This window comes from Leopardus geoffroyi, chromosome A1 (genome assembly GCF_018350155.1).
Source record: "Leopardus geoffroyi isolate Oge1 chromosome A1, O.geoffroyi_Oge1_pat1.0, whole genome shotgun sequence".
Taxonomy (NCBI): Eukaryota; Metazoa; Chordata; class Mammalia; order Carnivora; family Felidae; genus Leopardus; species Leopardus geoffroyi.
In genome coordinates this window covers 190512019-190526862 of record NC_059326.1, presented here as the reverse complement: position 1 = coordinate 190526862, position 14844 = coordinate 190512019, and the positions used below count along the sequence as shown (strand labels likewise).

At 42.7% G+C, this 14844-nt stretch overlaps 1 protein-coding gene and 1 long non-coding RNA gene across 2 annotated transcripts; one reads left to right on the top strand and one right to left on the bottom strand.

Annotated features, from left to right (window-relative positions):
- Window positions 1-8946: 8946 nt before the first annotated feature.
- Window positions 8947-11769, bottom strand: GARIN3 (golgi associated RAB2B interactor family member 3). Its single transcript, XM_045503688.1, has 2 exons — window positions 11039-11769; window positions 8947-10243 (listed from the first exon to the last, which is right to left on the bottom strand). The coding sequence occupies exons 1-2, from the start codon at window positions 11657-11659 to the stop codon at window positions 9053-9055; spliced, it is 1812 nt and encodes a 603-aa protein (XP_045359644.1). The 5' UTR covers window positions 11660-11769; the 3' UTR covers window positions 8947-9052.
- A 106-nt stretch (window positions 11770-11875) lies between these two features.
- On the top strand, window positions 11876-12924 carry LOC123605020. The gene is made up of 2 exons (XR_006715558.1): window positions 11876-11944; window positions 12371-12924. It is a non-coding gene; the product is annotated as an uncharacterized LOC123605020 (long non-coding RNA).
- The last annotated feature ends 1920 nt before the right edge of the window (window positions 12925-14844 follow it).

Below are 14844 nucleotides of genomic sequence, written 5' to 3'. Positions count from 1 at the left end.
AGAAAGAAGAAAAACTCCATGCTGTTACACACACATTGCAAGTGTGTAAAATTACAAGCTGCCTGCTGGTGGTTTTTTTTTTTGGGGGGGGGGGGGAGACCCACAGGCAGGCTCCATGCCCAGTATGGAACTGATGTGGGGCTTGATCTCACTGTTGGTGAGACCATGACCTGAGCCAAAATCACAAGTCGGATGTTCAACTGACTGAGCCACACAGGTGCCCTATGAACTGCCTGCTTTTGATATTACTTCCTATCAGGACTGGGACTGGGGTCAGGTGTGAGGCACTTGCCTCAGATGCAACATTAAGGAAGGGAGCAACACTCAATAATCAAGATAAATAATATTTAAATGCAATACTTTAAAGATTAAAATTAAGGCAAAAAAATCCATAATGGATAAAATATTATAATTTTAAATAAGGACAAGATCAGTAGTCTACATATTACCATTTTAAAGAGGAGAGGCCTTTCTGTGGGACTCTGTCATTCAAAGATTGGAATTATTTTCCTAATGTCCTCTTATATTTTTAGAGTTTAATGTCGCATCTGTATTCTAATAAATTTGTTCATTTGCCATTAAATATTGCACATCGACTAAGTGCCAGCTACTCTCCTAGAGGCTGTAGGCATAGTGGTCCAACCCACTGCAAGTCCAGAAGCTGCTTCTCTGCAGTTACCTGAGAAGGTCTTTACCCACTTGATTCTATCTATTTCAGGTACAGAACGAGGTCTTAGAACCTTGGGCCTCCAAAGGACAGATACATATTTTATTACTTCAGACCTCCACGGGGATCCTGTGTCCTATATACAGTAAAACCTTGGATTGTGAATAACTTGCTCTGCGAATGTTCTGCAAGATGAGCAAACATTTCTAATAAATTTTAACTGGATAAACGATAAATTTTCTTGCAATGCAAGCAGTACGTGATGCTGAACATCACATGATCACAACTGAGCCAATGGTTCTCTCTCTCTCTCTCTCTCTCTCTCTCTCACTGTGGGATTGTGGGTGATCATCTCCCATGCACAGATGCTCAGTCTCAGGCCGTGGTGTTTGGCAGAAATCAGTGATTTTTCAGAATGTTGGAAGGTGCCCACAACCGGCACTAGTGTATTTTTTGACATTTCAAAGCACCTATGGACAGTCCTTTGCTTTTCCACACAGGAATAAGCTTAGGGATGCTTTGCTTCATTCTAGGTCAGGCTGCCTGTAGATAGAGACCCTTTTCTCTTCTGCCTTATTGCCAGTTACATTAAATACAGTTTATGACAAGAGTTTATTAATACTGTATTGTAGTCAATATCTGTTGAGCATATACAACGGCCCCCATGCAGAAAAAGGTTGAAAAGAAAGGTGGTAAGAAGGAGATTATTGCAGTAGAAGTTAAGAAGGAAATCATGGAGAAGTAGGAACAAGGTACGCAAGTGGCCAAAATTGCAAGATTTTGGAAGTCTATGTCTGCATCTCATCTGCAGAAGAGGAGGAGAAAAAGGCAGAGGAATCCTTCACTTCAAATGAGATTGGGGAGATGTGTAAAATGTGGGAAACAGTGCAAAATTTTGTAGACAAGCACCACCTGAATAAGGCTATAGCAGTGTGAGCGATGAATCTGTTTAATGACAATGCAATATCATGTTTCTGCAAAATCCTCAAAAGGAGGCAAAAGTAAGTGTCATTTTCCTTATTAAAGTTACATGAAAAGAAAAAGATTTCATTGAGCCAATAGACAGCAGTGATTCTGTTAGTGATAGTGAAAATCATCCTACATAATAACCCTCCTCTGTCTTGTCTCCCTCACACCAGACATGAAGGTTTTCAAAGGTAAGGGCAGGTTAATTTATTTTTCTTTATATTGTGTATTTTCTTTATTATTTTGTATTATATTACAGTATTGTAATCACTTCTATATTAATATTTTGGGGTTATGAAACGAATCATCTGAGTTTCCATTATTTCTGATGGGGAAATTAGCTTTAATATACAAATGCTTTGGATTACAAGCATGTTACCAGAATGAATTATGCTCGCAAACCAAGGTTTTACTGTATGCAGATTCCAGTCTTTGTGACTTATGTAGGATTTGGCTATCTTCCTTCTCAATCTACTGTCCTTTGTCCCCTTATCATCTCCCCCCAGCTCTCACACCTGAGTCCCAATTTGTCTTCCGACATATGTTAAACTGGGCTGTGGAACCCTCCAGTTGAATCAGAGTCAAGTAGAGTAAACTCTGGCCTGAGAGTCAAAAGACCAGAGCTCAACCAGTCTGGTGGATAACCTGGGGCAAGCCATATCTCCTCTCAGCACAATGAGACTCTCAAGCAGAATCCGTAGCCTCTAAGTCATGGAAATGCTTTCCAGGTGCCCAATGAGGCAATGAGCTCGTTCACTCCAGAGCGCCTCAACTTTCATCTCTTTGTTTATGATGTTCCATTTAAGATTTCATATAAAAAAAGATTTTAAAGGACAAATTGTACCAAAAGTTTGGAAATCACTGGATCATATGGTCTCTAAGTTTGTTGTTTTTGTTGTTTATTCTCAAGTTAGTTAACATACAGTGCAGCCTTGGCTTCAGGAGTAGAACCCACTGATTCATATCTTACATCTGACACCCAGTGCTCATCCCAAAAAGTGCTCTCCTTAATGTCCATCACCCATTTAACATCCCCCCATCCGCCGTCATTTTGTTCTGTGTATTTGAGTCTCCTATGGTTTTCCTCCCTCTCTGTTTTTATCTTATTTTCCTTCCCTTCCCCATGTTCATCTGTTAAATTTCTGAAATTTCCACATATGAGTGGAAGTTATTTTAAAGATTTGACATTTATTAGTTCTGTTGGTATCACCTGTGTATGTATTGTTGAGTATATGCAACTTAAAGAAAGCAATCTTACACATTTCAAAATGCATGTGAAGAGTCGTGTCCAATGGGAAAAAATGCTTTTCTTTCCAGGGTTCAGGAGAAAGCTCTGTAAGTCCAATTTTTAAATAGACTGTATTTTTTAGAGCTTTCATATTCAAAGGTTTAGAGTTTTAGTCTCATAGCAAAATTGAGTGGAAAGTGTAGAGTTCCTATGTAACCCCTTTCCCCATCCACTCATAGCTTCCCCTACCATCTACATTCCCCACCAGACTGGTACCTCTGTTACAACTGATGAACCAATATTGACATGCCATATTACACAAAGTCCACAGCTTACATTGGGGTTCACTCTTGATGTTATATGTCTATGGGTTTTGATAAATATATAATGACATATATCTACCATTAGAGTATCATATAGAAGTCTTACTGCCCTGGGGTGCCTGGGTAGATCAGTTGGTTAAGCGTCTGGCTCTTGATTTTGGCCTGGGCCATGATCTCACAGTTCATGGGATCAAGCCCCGCATTGGCACTGACAGTGTGGAGCCTGCTTGGGATTCTCTCTCTCCCTCTCTGCCTCTGCCCCTCCCCCACTCACATGCATGCACACATGTGCTCTCTCTCTCTCTCTCTCTCTCTCTCAAAATAAATAAATACACTTAAAAAAGAGACTAAGTTTTGCTTCCCTAAAAATTCCCTGAACTTAACCTATTTATCTCTCCCTCCCCCATACCTCTGGCAACCACTAATCTTTTTACTGTCTCCCTAGTTTCACCTTTTCCAAAGTGTGATATAGTTGGAATCATATATTATGTAGCCTTTTTAGATTGGCTTCTTTCAATTACTAATACCCATTTAAGTTTCCTTCATGTCTTTTCATAGTTTGATAGCTCATTTCCTTCTATTGCTGAATAATATTCCATTGTTTGGATGTACCAGAGTTTATCTCTCCACTTACCTACTGAAGATCACCTTGGTTGCTTCCAAGTTTAGGCAATCATAAATAAAGCTTCTATCTGTGTGCAGGTTTGTGTGGACATGTTTTCAACTCCTTTGGGTAAAACCAAGGAGCACAGTTCTGGATCATATGATAAGAGTATGTTTGGGGCACCTGAGTAGCTCAGTCAGTTAAGTGTCCAACTTTGGCTCAGATCATGATCTCATGGTTCATGAGTTCAAGCCCCACGTTGGGCTCTCTGTTGTCAGTGTGGAGCCTGCTTGGAATTCTCTGTCTCCTTCTCTCTGCCCCTTCCCCACTCGCTCTCTCTCTCTCTCAAAATTAAGTAAATAAAAACTTTTTAAATAAACACATAAATATATAAATAAATTCAGTGTGAGATCCTTCTGTTTCTCAGCATGACAAGGTATGTTTTGGTGGAAGCCCGGATGCTTTTGTATTATGTTAGGAGACTCTGGGTCTGATTTAAACTTCTTTTAACAGCCTTCCTCTAACACTACTCCAGCAAGGGAATGGTGGGGTGGGAGAGGGGCACCATCTTGTTATGAATATAGAAGTCCAGGTGTCCTACTTGGCCTCAGTTCACATGCCAGAGATAGGAAGTGCTTCTCATTACTTTCTGGCAAGGTGAGATTTCCAGATCCCTACATGGTCTTCAGTGATATGGGAATGAATGGGGAGGGACTTCTTTACCAGCTGGCTGGATAAAAGCCAGAGCTCCTAACTTGCCATTCTCTGGCACCACCCAGTGGGAATATTGGATGCTTTGTTACAGCCTCATGAGGATGTTAGTCTAGACTGCCCACTTGATCCTTGCTTGCATGGGTTGTGGGGGGTCAGGGAGCATGGATTTTTCTGTGATGTTTAGCTGAGTAGTTCTTGTCCAAAAGCTGTCTTTCTTGGCTGCACTTTTACTGGTCTTTTGGCTAGAGAGATAAAAGCTTTTGTTGGGACTTTTTTCCAGGATTACTAGCTTCCTCTGCAGCGCCAAACCTGGAATGTATAAGGCAAAAAGAAACACAGGGAACACACCACCATGTTGTTCCTCATTTCCTGCAGTCCTTGGCTGTTCTGTCTTCTTCTCTCCACATTTCAGAGTCTTCAGAGTCTTCATTTCCAATGAAAGGAATGGGGAAAAATGTGTCTCCTCCATCTTTCTGGAAGCATAAGTCTAACGGGTCCATTTTTTTAGTAAGCAATGAATTATTAAGACAATCAATGGGATGTTTCCTTTTTCATTTCTACATATTCTAAAACCTCAAAAATGGAAACAATTTTGCAATAAGGAAATGTGTTTCATTTAAAAAATTTTTTTAATGTCTTATTTATTTTTGACAGAGAGAGAGAGACAGAGCATGAGCGGGGGAGGGTCAGAGAGGGAGGGAGACACAGAATCCAAAGCAGGCTCCAGGCTCTGAGCCATCAGCACAGAGCCCGATGAGGGGCTCGAACTCACAGACTGCGAGATCATGACCTGAGCCAAAATCGGACGCTCAACCGACTGAGCCACCCAGGCACCCCATTTTTAAAGTATTTAAATTCAAAGCCATGTATAGTGTATTGTACCCTTATTGGCTATCACCAACAACAAGGTTCGTGGAGTCCGGGAAGGAGATCACAGCACATTACACTAACACAGTGTCACAGGCTGTTCTCCAAGAGGCAGATTTGGAAATGGCATTTTATGAGAGGGTTGTTAAGGAGTGACCCTAGGACCAGCACCTGTGGAAGGAAAGGATGGAAGCAGGAGGCACCTAGGGTGAAACCAAGCTGCGATGCTGGCCCCATGGGAAGCTCTTGAGCTAGAATAGCCCTTGAGACATGGTCTGCCTTGGGATAAAATGGCCAGATATTCACACTCCATATCAATCGTTTTTTGCTGTGTGCTCTGAGAAGTGTTACCTTGGGTGAGGGAGTTCTCTGAAGGAGAGACAATTTCCAGACCCACTAAAGGCTGTCCATGGGCAGGACTACCAGCAGCCAGGGCTACAAGTCCTTCATTGAAGGAATGACTACCCCACGTGGATATTTCAAATGGAAGTGCACCTTTCAAAACACCCCCTCCAATCTCTTCATTTTATGGATCCTGTGGCAGAAGATAGGAAGTGACCTAAGGTCACATATCAACAACCTCCTCCCCCAAAATTTCTCTTCATAGCAATGATAGTGCCCTTTACAAAGTGCAAATTTGATGAAGACACCTCCTTATTTAAAACATTTCAGTGACTTGCCATTACTCTAAGGTCAGAGGTTAAAATCCTTCACATGACCACAAAGCATTGTGTGTCCTATTCCCACTGTGCTCTCCAGCATCTCTCCTAACACTTTCATCCTGCCAATCATGACACTGCCTTCAATATTTTGAGGCACTTGCTTCCCACCGTAGCACATCTTCTGTCTGGAGGACTCCATTTGATCACAACAACCCCATGAATGACCTTATTCTGCTGTTGGCCAAAGATTCCTTTTCCATCTTTTGTATGTATGTGTAGGTACCAGACTTCTAGTTTGGAACGCTAGTTAGTAATCAACCATCCGCTGCTTCATAGCCCTTGCAGCAGCAGAATTGTCATGGTGATGAATATTGCTATCAAAAATATTGGCTCTATCTGGTAAGATGTATTGACTTGATGTCCCAGTTGATATCTCCCCCAGGAGGAAGAGACCTGTTGCTTTGAAATACGTATTTACGCGTGAGTGTTTTGATGAACTGTCAAGATAGAAAAGGAAATGCAGAGAAAGTGCCTGGCAGAGCACGTTGTGGTGTGCAAGTCCCAGCCTCTACTTTACTTCGGTGGCATTTGTGTAAATCATGGGTCGGCTCAGCTAACACCCTGCATGGTAGACAGATAAGGTTTGTATTAAGAAAGGCTTTGGAGGTGTAGGAGTAGGAATGCGGAATGCAGTCTTCTAGAACAAGACTAAAAGAAGGACAAAAGACAAAGCTATGGTCCACAGAATCATGAGATTAAGACATTTGTATCTACAATAATTCAGCCTCTGCCATAGCATAAATTTGGGACTCTGAGTGCAAGGCTTTGGAATGTGTTCCCCTTTATCTCTCTCCTGTACCCCATACCCTCTCATATTCCCAGGAAGCCTCTCCAAAGCCCCTTTCAGGTCTTTGAGGACATGTTTCTCTCTCTCCTTCTACTTGTACCCACTGCTTCAAGAGTCAATGCCAAGGATACCTTAATCCCCAGCATCTATTGGTCTTAGTATATCAGAAATCACAAGAGCCACCCACCAGAGCGACTGGAGAGGACTAAAGTCGCTGATACTCCCAAGCCACCACTCCTGCCGGAGTACCTTGTTTCTCATCTCCCCCACCTCTGCCACACACATTTGTTCTACATATACTGGGGACAATATCCCCAAGTTTTACTGAAATCCCAGCTTCCAACCTAGTAGACACTATTGTTGGACAGAAGAATGCAAAGGGTGGGTGGATAACCTCCAGGCTTACACCAATATATATGATTCTCAGAATCATTTTTCTCAAATCAAACTTTTATCATTAACAATTTATTTTCATAGGCTTGTGAAATCTATTTACAGCTTTTTTTTAAATTGAAAAGATAATGTAATTCCTTTTTTACAATAGGCATTTTTTAAATATATACTCTCACTTCTAATGTAAGATGATTTTTTTTTTTATTTTGGGACTTATTTTCCACTTGCATGCATAATTTACACAGTTCATTTGTACATGGCATTTTAAATTATTCTATTATTTCTTAACAATATATCTAAACCTTATCGATGTTCCTGAATTTTGAGTATTTGTGTTGCTTAGAATTTTTATTTTATACTGACTGAAAGATATCTTTCAGATTTAGGTATTTTGTTGTCTATCTCTCTTGTGTCTATATTAAAAGGAAAGTGTTAATGAAATAAATTTGTTAAGGTATTCCTAAGGCAGGGACTGCTACCTAGCTGACAACAATTTAAAAACCATCCTAATTTCAGAGATGTTAAAATAAAGAAAGATTCAATAATAAATTACCATGGACACTGTCCTTTGCTTGATAGAACAATCCCCACTCTGTTGAAGCTCTTTGTGCCTCCCAGGTCATCCCTCTCAGCTTTTCACCCTATAGACACCTACTGTTTGGAATGTGGTGTGTAACTGGTTTCTTGTTTTTCTTTACACTTTAAATATGTATTCCCAAACATATTGTTTGATCTTGTTTTTGAACGGTTCTATAAATGGAACTATATCATATGCATTTTTCTATTGCTTCTATTATTCAACATTGTGTGAGATTCATACATACTAACATGAATAGATGCTATTCATTTTCACTATTGTATAACATGCACTGTAGTCAGTACCACGATTTATAGATCCTCCTATTTGATAAACGTTTGTACTGTTTCCAGGGTTTTGCTATCACAACTTGTTTTACTGTAAACATTTTCCTAGTTCTCTGCTGGAAAACATATTTGAGAGTTTCTCCAAAGTATATACCTAGGAGGAAGAATTGTTAAGATTGGATCTGGGGTGGGCAAAACTTTTCTGTAAGGAGCCAGATATTAAATATTTCAGATTTTTTGGGCCATAAGGTCTCTCTTGTAACTATTCAGATCTGCCATTTTAATGAGAGAGTAGCCATAGGCCATATACAGATGAATGGCTGTGGCTATGTTCCAATAAAACTTTATTTACAAAACCAGGTGGTTAGCAAGATTTGGCCCTCAGGCTGCCAATTCCTGATCTAGATGATAAACTTCTCATTCTGATTACCTAAAAATGCTGCTATACCCTCCTTTACCTCCCAATTATCCCAAGGAGACAAGAGTTCTGTCTTTAGTCTATGGACTGGACTGAATGTCCATGTTCAGGTACCTGCGGGGAGGAGAAAGAAGGGCATAGGGACATAGTGGTGGTGATGCTTTCCAACCCATAGTCTGTGACTTGTAGCCATAGTCTTGGGGAAACCAAAGGCAGAAAGGGGTTGAGGCAAAGCATGGCTCTCAGTATGGCTCTGCTGGTTATGGGTGGGAGGTCAGGTTCTGTTTGACTGGATGCTGGGGTCTCAGGCTACAGCATAGTTCACATCACAGAAGCCAATGTGAAGTCACTACCAGGCTAGGGGATATAGACATTCAAACAAGATAGCATTTCTTTTGGAGTTGCATGGTTTCCTTTATTAGAGAAAGCTGGAATTGACTCTCTAGGGATGTTTCCCCGAGGCTGGGTCTCCGCTGCAGCTTCCTGTCCGGTCTCCTATTTAAATGGATTTGGCTTCAAAGATTATTGTCTCCATTGTCTCAGATGTCAGGGTACTACAGATATCCTCCTGGCCATCCTGGGCTTTCTCTATCTTGGCCTCTATGTTGCGCTTCTCTACGGTCTTAGCCACGAAGTCCAACTCCCTATTGTGTGTTGTGGCTGCCGCTTTTGAACCAGAAATGACTTTCAAGCTCTTGAAGAAAGAACCAATTTTACTGGATTTCTTACTTACAGTACCTGAACTGTTTGCAGATTTTATCTTCCCCAATTTGTGAGCTGTCCTTGACTCCTTTGCCACAGAGCTGCCACTCTTGTGAGAGTGGTGTCCTCTCTTTCTTACATGGCTCTGCCCTTTCTCCTTTTTGTCATCTCTTTTGTCATGGCTGGATAAGGACTGGTGGGAGGATGATTTCTGGGTCGACTTGTTCCCTCCCATCCTGTGGTGACTTTCACCTGTCCTGTGGTGATGGGAACTTTTCCTACTGGAAGTTCTATCTTTCTTTTCTCTTCTTTCTTTTTTTCCCTTCCGGGTTTCAGCACTGGGCTGGGAGACCTTCTGGCTTCCATCCCGTTCACACATGTAGCCTTCACTCTGCAAGGTTGAGACGAGGGGTGCTGCTACTGGGTCTTTCCCAGTAGGTATGCCAGTCATCACTGCACCTGCAAACACCACACTCATGCTGCTCGCTGAGGAGAGATTGGCAGTTCCTGTTGTTACTGTGGAATTACCTACCGAGGATGTGCTTGCAGTGCCCAAGGCCACGTTCGTACCCTCTGAGGATATATTGACAACACCTGCAATGGCCTTGTTGGATCCACTTTCTCCCGGACATTTGGCGGCGGCTCCAGCCAGGGCCACTGTGTTTACCTGGCCTGGACCTATAGCCCTGGTTGCCGATATGCTCTGAGCACCGGAGGAAGGCCTCGTTCCTGCCCCTGCCCCTGACACTGCTAAGCCTGTTGTAGCACTCGTTGCTGTCCCTGCTACTGCCATGCCTGTGGCTGACCTGGATGCTGCTCCTTCAGTAGTCCCTGAAGTCTTCAGGACCGCAGGTGAACCAGGCATTCTGTGGTGGGCATGATGGATTCCCTCTCTCCCAGCGTAACCAGAAGAGGTGGCTCTAGACACCTCATGAGGCTTGTGAAGACTAAACTTATCCTGATCCCCTTCTCCATGGAGCTCTGGGGTCTGTGTCAGGGGAGGAGAAACAGGTAAGAGAGAGATGACAAAGTGAGACTAGAACTTTCTACTTTTTTCTCAACCTGGAACTGAACAACCCAAGGGCTTATAATTGGAAAGACCTTCAAAATTATCAAGTCTATGCTCCCACTTGATGCAAGATCCCATCTACAGCACCCCTGTCAAATGATCACTTGGTTGTGCTCAACACTCCCAGCACCAGGGGAAGCACTCATACAGTTCCCCATCTTCATGTATTTTTATTTTATATACATGGGTTTATATCTCTGCAGGACAGGTTCCTAGAAGTAGGGTTTCCTGGGCCAAGGAATCCACACATTTCACATTGTAGTGGCTGCTAAAATTGTACATGTGCAGACACACATGGGTTGTCCTGATTTTAATCAGTACGTGGTAGTCACAGGGATACAGAAGAAAGGACTCCCTAATTGTTAACAGTGTTCCACAGCTGATGAGACTAACTGGGTTGGGGTAAGTGTTGAAGAAGAGATTAGACAATCAAGATGCTGTGGAAGGAATTAACAACCTCGGGTATGAGACCAGAACAGCTGCTAGCTAAGGTCTCTCTGAAAGTCAGCCCCATGGGACAATTTTGAGATGCGCTCAGGAGCTCCCCCAGGGTGGTAAGTCCTGCAGTGGTGGCTCATTTGACTGTGTGCCTATTCAAGTGGAATGTGTTTCCCAGGTGAGCCTCAGAGAGCACCAGAGGTTTTGTAGGACTAGCTTTCAGCTACTCTGCCAAAGCCCCCTGCCTCATTTGCTTGAGTCTCTGTTGATGCTTACCACTAGGCTTTTGTCATCCTCTAAGGTGGCTTCATCCCCAGTTCGCAGTGTCGGGGTACTGCTGCAGCTATCCACTGGTGGTCTCAGGAGATAGACAAGTTTTTCCCAGTAGCAAAATAGGTCTTCTCGTGCATCTGAAGAGGGACACAGCTGCAGATAGAAAGTGCGGCCAGTGGCCAGCTTTAGGCGCAGCTGCTGTTTCTCGCGATCATGAATGGAGATCTTGACAAACTTTAAAGGAAGTAGCCTGGTGAGCTCCAGGGTCTTCATGGGCTTGCGACCTCTCCCCTTGGTGGTCCGGGCATGTCTGGCATGCTCCTCACAGACTTTTGTTGGTCGAGCCAGTAGCATGACATCAGGTAAAGGGAGGATGGGGCTGGTGGATGCAATGCCCACAGTCACCATTCGGACACGGTTGTGTACATCAATCACCTCTCCTTTTTTGCTGATCTGAATAAAGTCGCTTTCAAACATAGGTGCGTATTTGAAAATGTCATACTCTCCTCCCTTGTACAGTTGTCGTTGCAGTTCCCCCATGGAGGTATTGAACACGCCCATTGAACGGTAGCTGTGGGCCGTGTAATAAGGTAACAAATACTCGCTGCTCACGGTTCTCTTCATTTGAGACAGCTCCACCAGCCACAAATCGAGTCCTTGAGAGAGAGAGGGAGTGAAGGCAACTGCCCATCTCCCTACAGGGCTCTGCCTAAATCTCTTCCCACCACCGCATTTATCCTCCAGTCCTTTGTGACCTGTCTTCATCACACACCCCTTTGTCCCAGCCTCTAAGCAGTCACCCCCTTGATGCAGGGTCACCAGTCTCCCCCCACCCCCCACCCCCCACTCCCCACCCCAAACTAACCATCACCTCACCAGGGGACAGGCTGACCCTACCAGGATGTAGATGTGCGTAGACCAGATATTCTTTCTAATCAAGATATTGGGATACGTGATTTATGAAACAATTCTGCTTTTGTAAATATCTGGGTGGTTTCCAGTTTCATTGTTGTTACAGATATCCTTATAATGATCATCTTCCTGCAAGTATAGTTATACATCTGCTAAATTATGTCCTAAGGATAAAATCCTGGAAGTGGACCCTGTGCTTGTTAAGGGCAGGGATCTTGTTGGGAGTGCCATTCTGCATGTCCCCAGTGCATAGCACAGTGCTGACAGACACTGGAAAGCAGTTGCTGAGTAAATGGTCAAAGGGGCTACTGCTACCTGTTAGAACCAGAGTTCCAATTACACGGTGGTTTCCAGGGTACGAAGGCTTTTCTCACCCATTTTCTCATATGAAGGAGGTGAAATTTGAAAACCATTGTTTTATAGTGATGAAGGCTCAGGATTATCTTGCTTAGTGTCAGAATGCAGAGCTGGATTCCATCCCAGTACTTGTGACTCAGGTCAGGACTTTTTCCTCTGCCTCAAGCAGCATGGCTCACCATTAGACTTCATTCTGCACCAAATATGGAATCATTCACGGTTAGCAATATGCGTGGGGACTTACTGGGAACCACAGGAATTCATAGAGGTCTTGAATCACCATAGGGTTTCCCACACTGGTATGCTTGCTGCTTCACTCTTGATGTCTACCTGATAAACCACTGATGTTTTGTTTCTTTGAAAATCTCTTCAGAGAAATTATGGCAAAGATGCCTTTTTAGAGGTTTTTTTTTTCACTTTGCACAGGTGATAAATCCAAATTCCCCCTCCCCCAGTTAGAAGACTACTTCTAAAATAAAAATGCACCATCCAGAATCACGGATTACCATGTGGAGGTCTTGAAATAAATTTCAACCCCAAAATAATCCTTTTTGTATCCCCAGTGCCTACCACAGTCCCTGATACATTGTAGCCTTCCAATAAATGTTACTTTCCTTGTAGTCATTGAGATTAATTCTTCTCTTTGTTTATTCAACAAAATTGATTGAGCAAATATGAATTTGGGGACCAGCTGGAAAATGGAAATGCAAAGATAAAGGTCTTTACCTCCAAAGAGCCAAACTATTTTTCTCTAAAGATGTGAAATGACTTCTCAAAAACAAAAAACAAAAAACAAAAAACAAAAAACACAAAGTGTCTTCTGTTCTAAGGAGATAATCACTAAAAGTTGACAATATCAGGTTTAAAAATAAGAAGCTGGGATTTTCTATATTATACTCAACCATATGTTCTCATAAGTTTTTTTTCTGATGAATGTTTAATAATTAAAGAAATCATAATCATATTATTAAGAACTTACAAGCCAGGTATGTTACTAACCACTTCACATTCTTTTAAATCTTTAATCCTCACAATAGATCTATAAATTGTAGCTACCACTACTCTCCATGTTTTATAAAGGAGTAAATGAGGCAAAGAGAAGTTAAAAGAGCTTCACCAAGGTCACAAGAGATCCAAAGCGCATGGAAGCCCCCATTCATTTAGTTAATATTGTTAAGTGCCTACTTTGTGCCAGGCCCTGTTCTAGGTGCTAGGAGTACAGCAGTGGACAACACAGACAAATACCCTTGTTCTCACAGAGTTTGTGTAAAGACAGTAAATGAGTCAAATATATGGTATGCCCACTGATGATAAGTGCAGTGGAGAAAGATAAAGTAGGCATGTGGGATGGGAGTATGTGCAAGGAAAGGCAAGCTGCAGGTGGTGGTCAAGAAAAGCTCAATGAGAAGCAATATTTGAGCAAAAACCAAAAGGAAGTCAAAGAGGAAGCCATGCAGACCTCTAGGGGAGTCACCTCTCAGTCAGAGGGAAAAGCAAGGGCCAAGATTCTGAGGCAGGAGTATCACTGGTGTGTTAGAGGAACACCAAGGGGCCTACAGTGACAAGAGCAGAAGGAGGGGGAAAGTGGTTGGAGATGAGGCCGGGAGGCAGCCGTGGTGTTGGTAGGGGAGCAGGTAGCATGGGACAGACCTTGTAAAACATCGTGAGATCTTTGTCTTTGGGAGATGATTGGACTTTCATATACAGAGGGTCATTCTTGCCACCATGTTGAAAAGAGATTGTTGGGGCACCTGGGTGGTTCATTCAGTTAAGCATCTGACTTTGGCTCAGGTCATGAGCTCATGATCTGGTTTGAGCCCCACATCGGGCTCTGTGCTGACAGCTCAGAGCCTGGAGCCTGTTTCAGATTCTGTGTCTCCCTCTCTCTCTGCCCCTCCCCAGCTCATGCTCTGCCTCCCTCTCTCCCTCTCTCCATCTCTCTCTCAAAAATAAATAAACACTAAAAAAATAGTTAAAAAAAAAAAAAAAGAGATTGTGGAGGTACCGGGGACAGAAATGGGGACTGGGTGGCTCCCGTAAGAGACAACGATGGGTAAGAGGTGTGTGGTATCAGTGTCAGTAGTGAAAAGTGAGCAGTTGCAAGACACGTTTTGAATGAGGCAGCTATTATGTATCCTGGTGTCGAACAGTTTTCAATAACTATTAGTAAGTGAAAAAAAGCAAGTTGCAAAATAGCATACATGGTATGCCATATATTTTGGAATAAAAAGTTGTGTGTGTGTGTGTGTGTGTGTGTGTGTGTGCATGTGCACACAAAGGTGTGCAAAAAACTTGTTGGCTGAGGGAAATGGTGGGATGGGGACTTAGTGCTTCAGGACATTCTCTTTTACACCTTTTGGGATCTGTTTCCAAATTATGGATTGTGCATACTACTTACACAAAAATAGATAATATTTTAAGATTTATAGATTTATAAAAATGTTATGTCAGGGGTGGCTGGGGTGGCTCCGTCAGTTAAGCATCCAATTCTTGGTTTCTGCTCAGGTATGATCTCACAGATTTGTGAGATCCCGCATTGT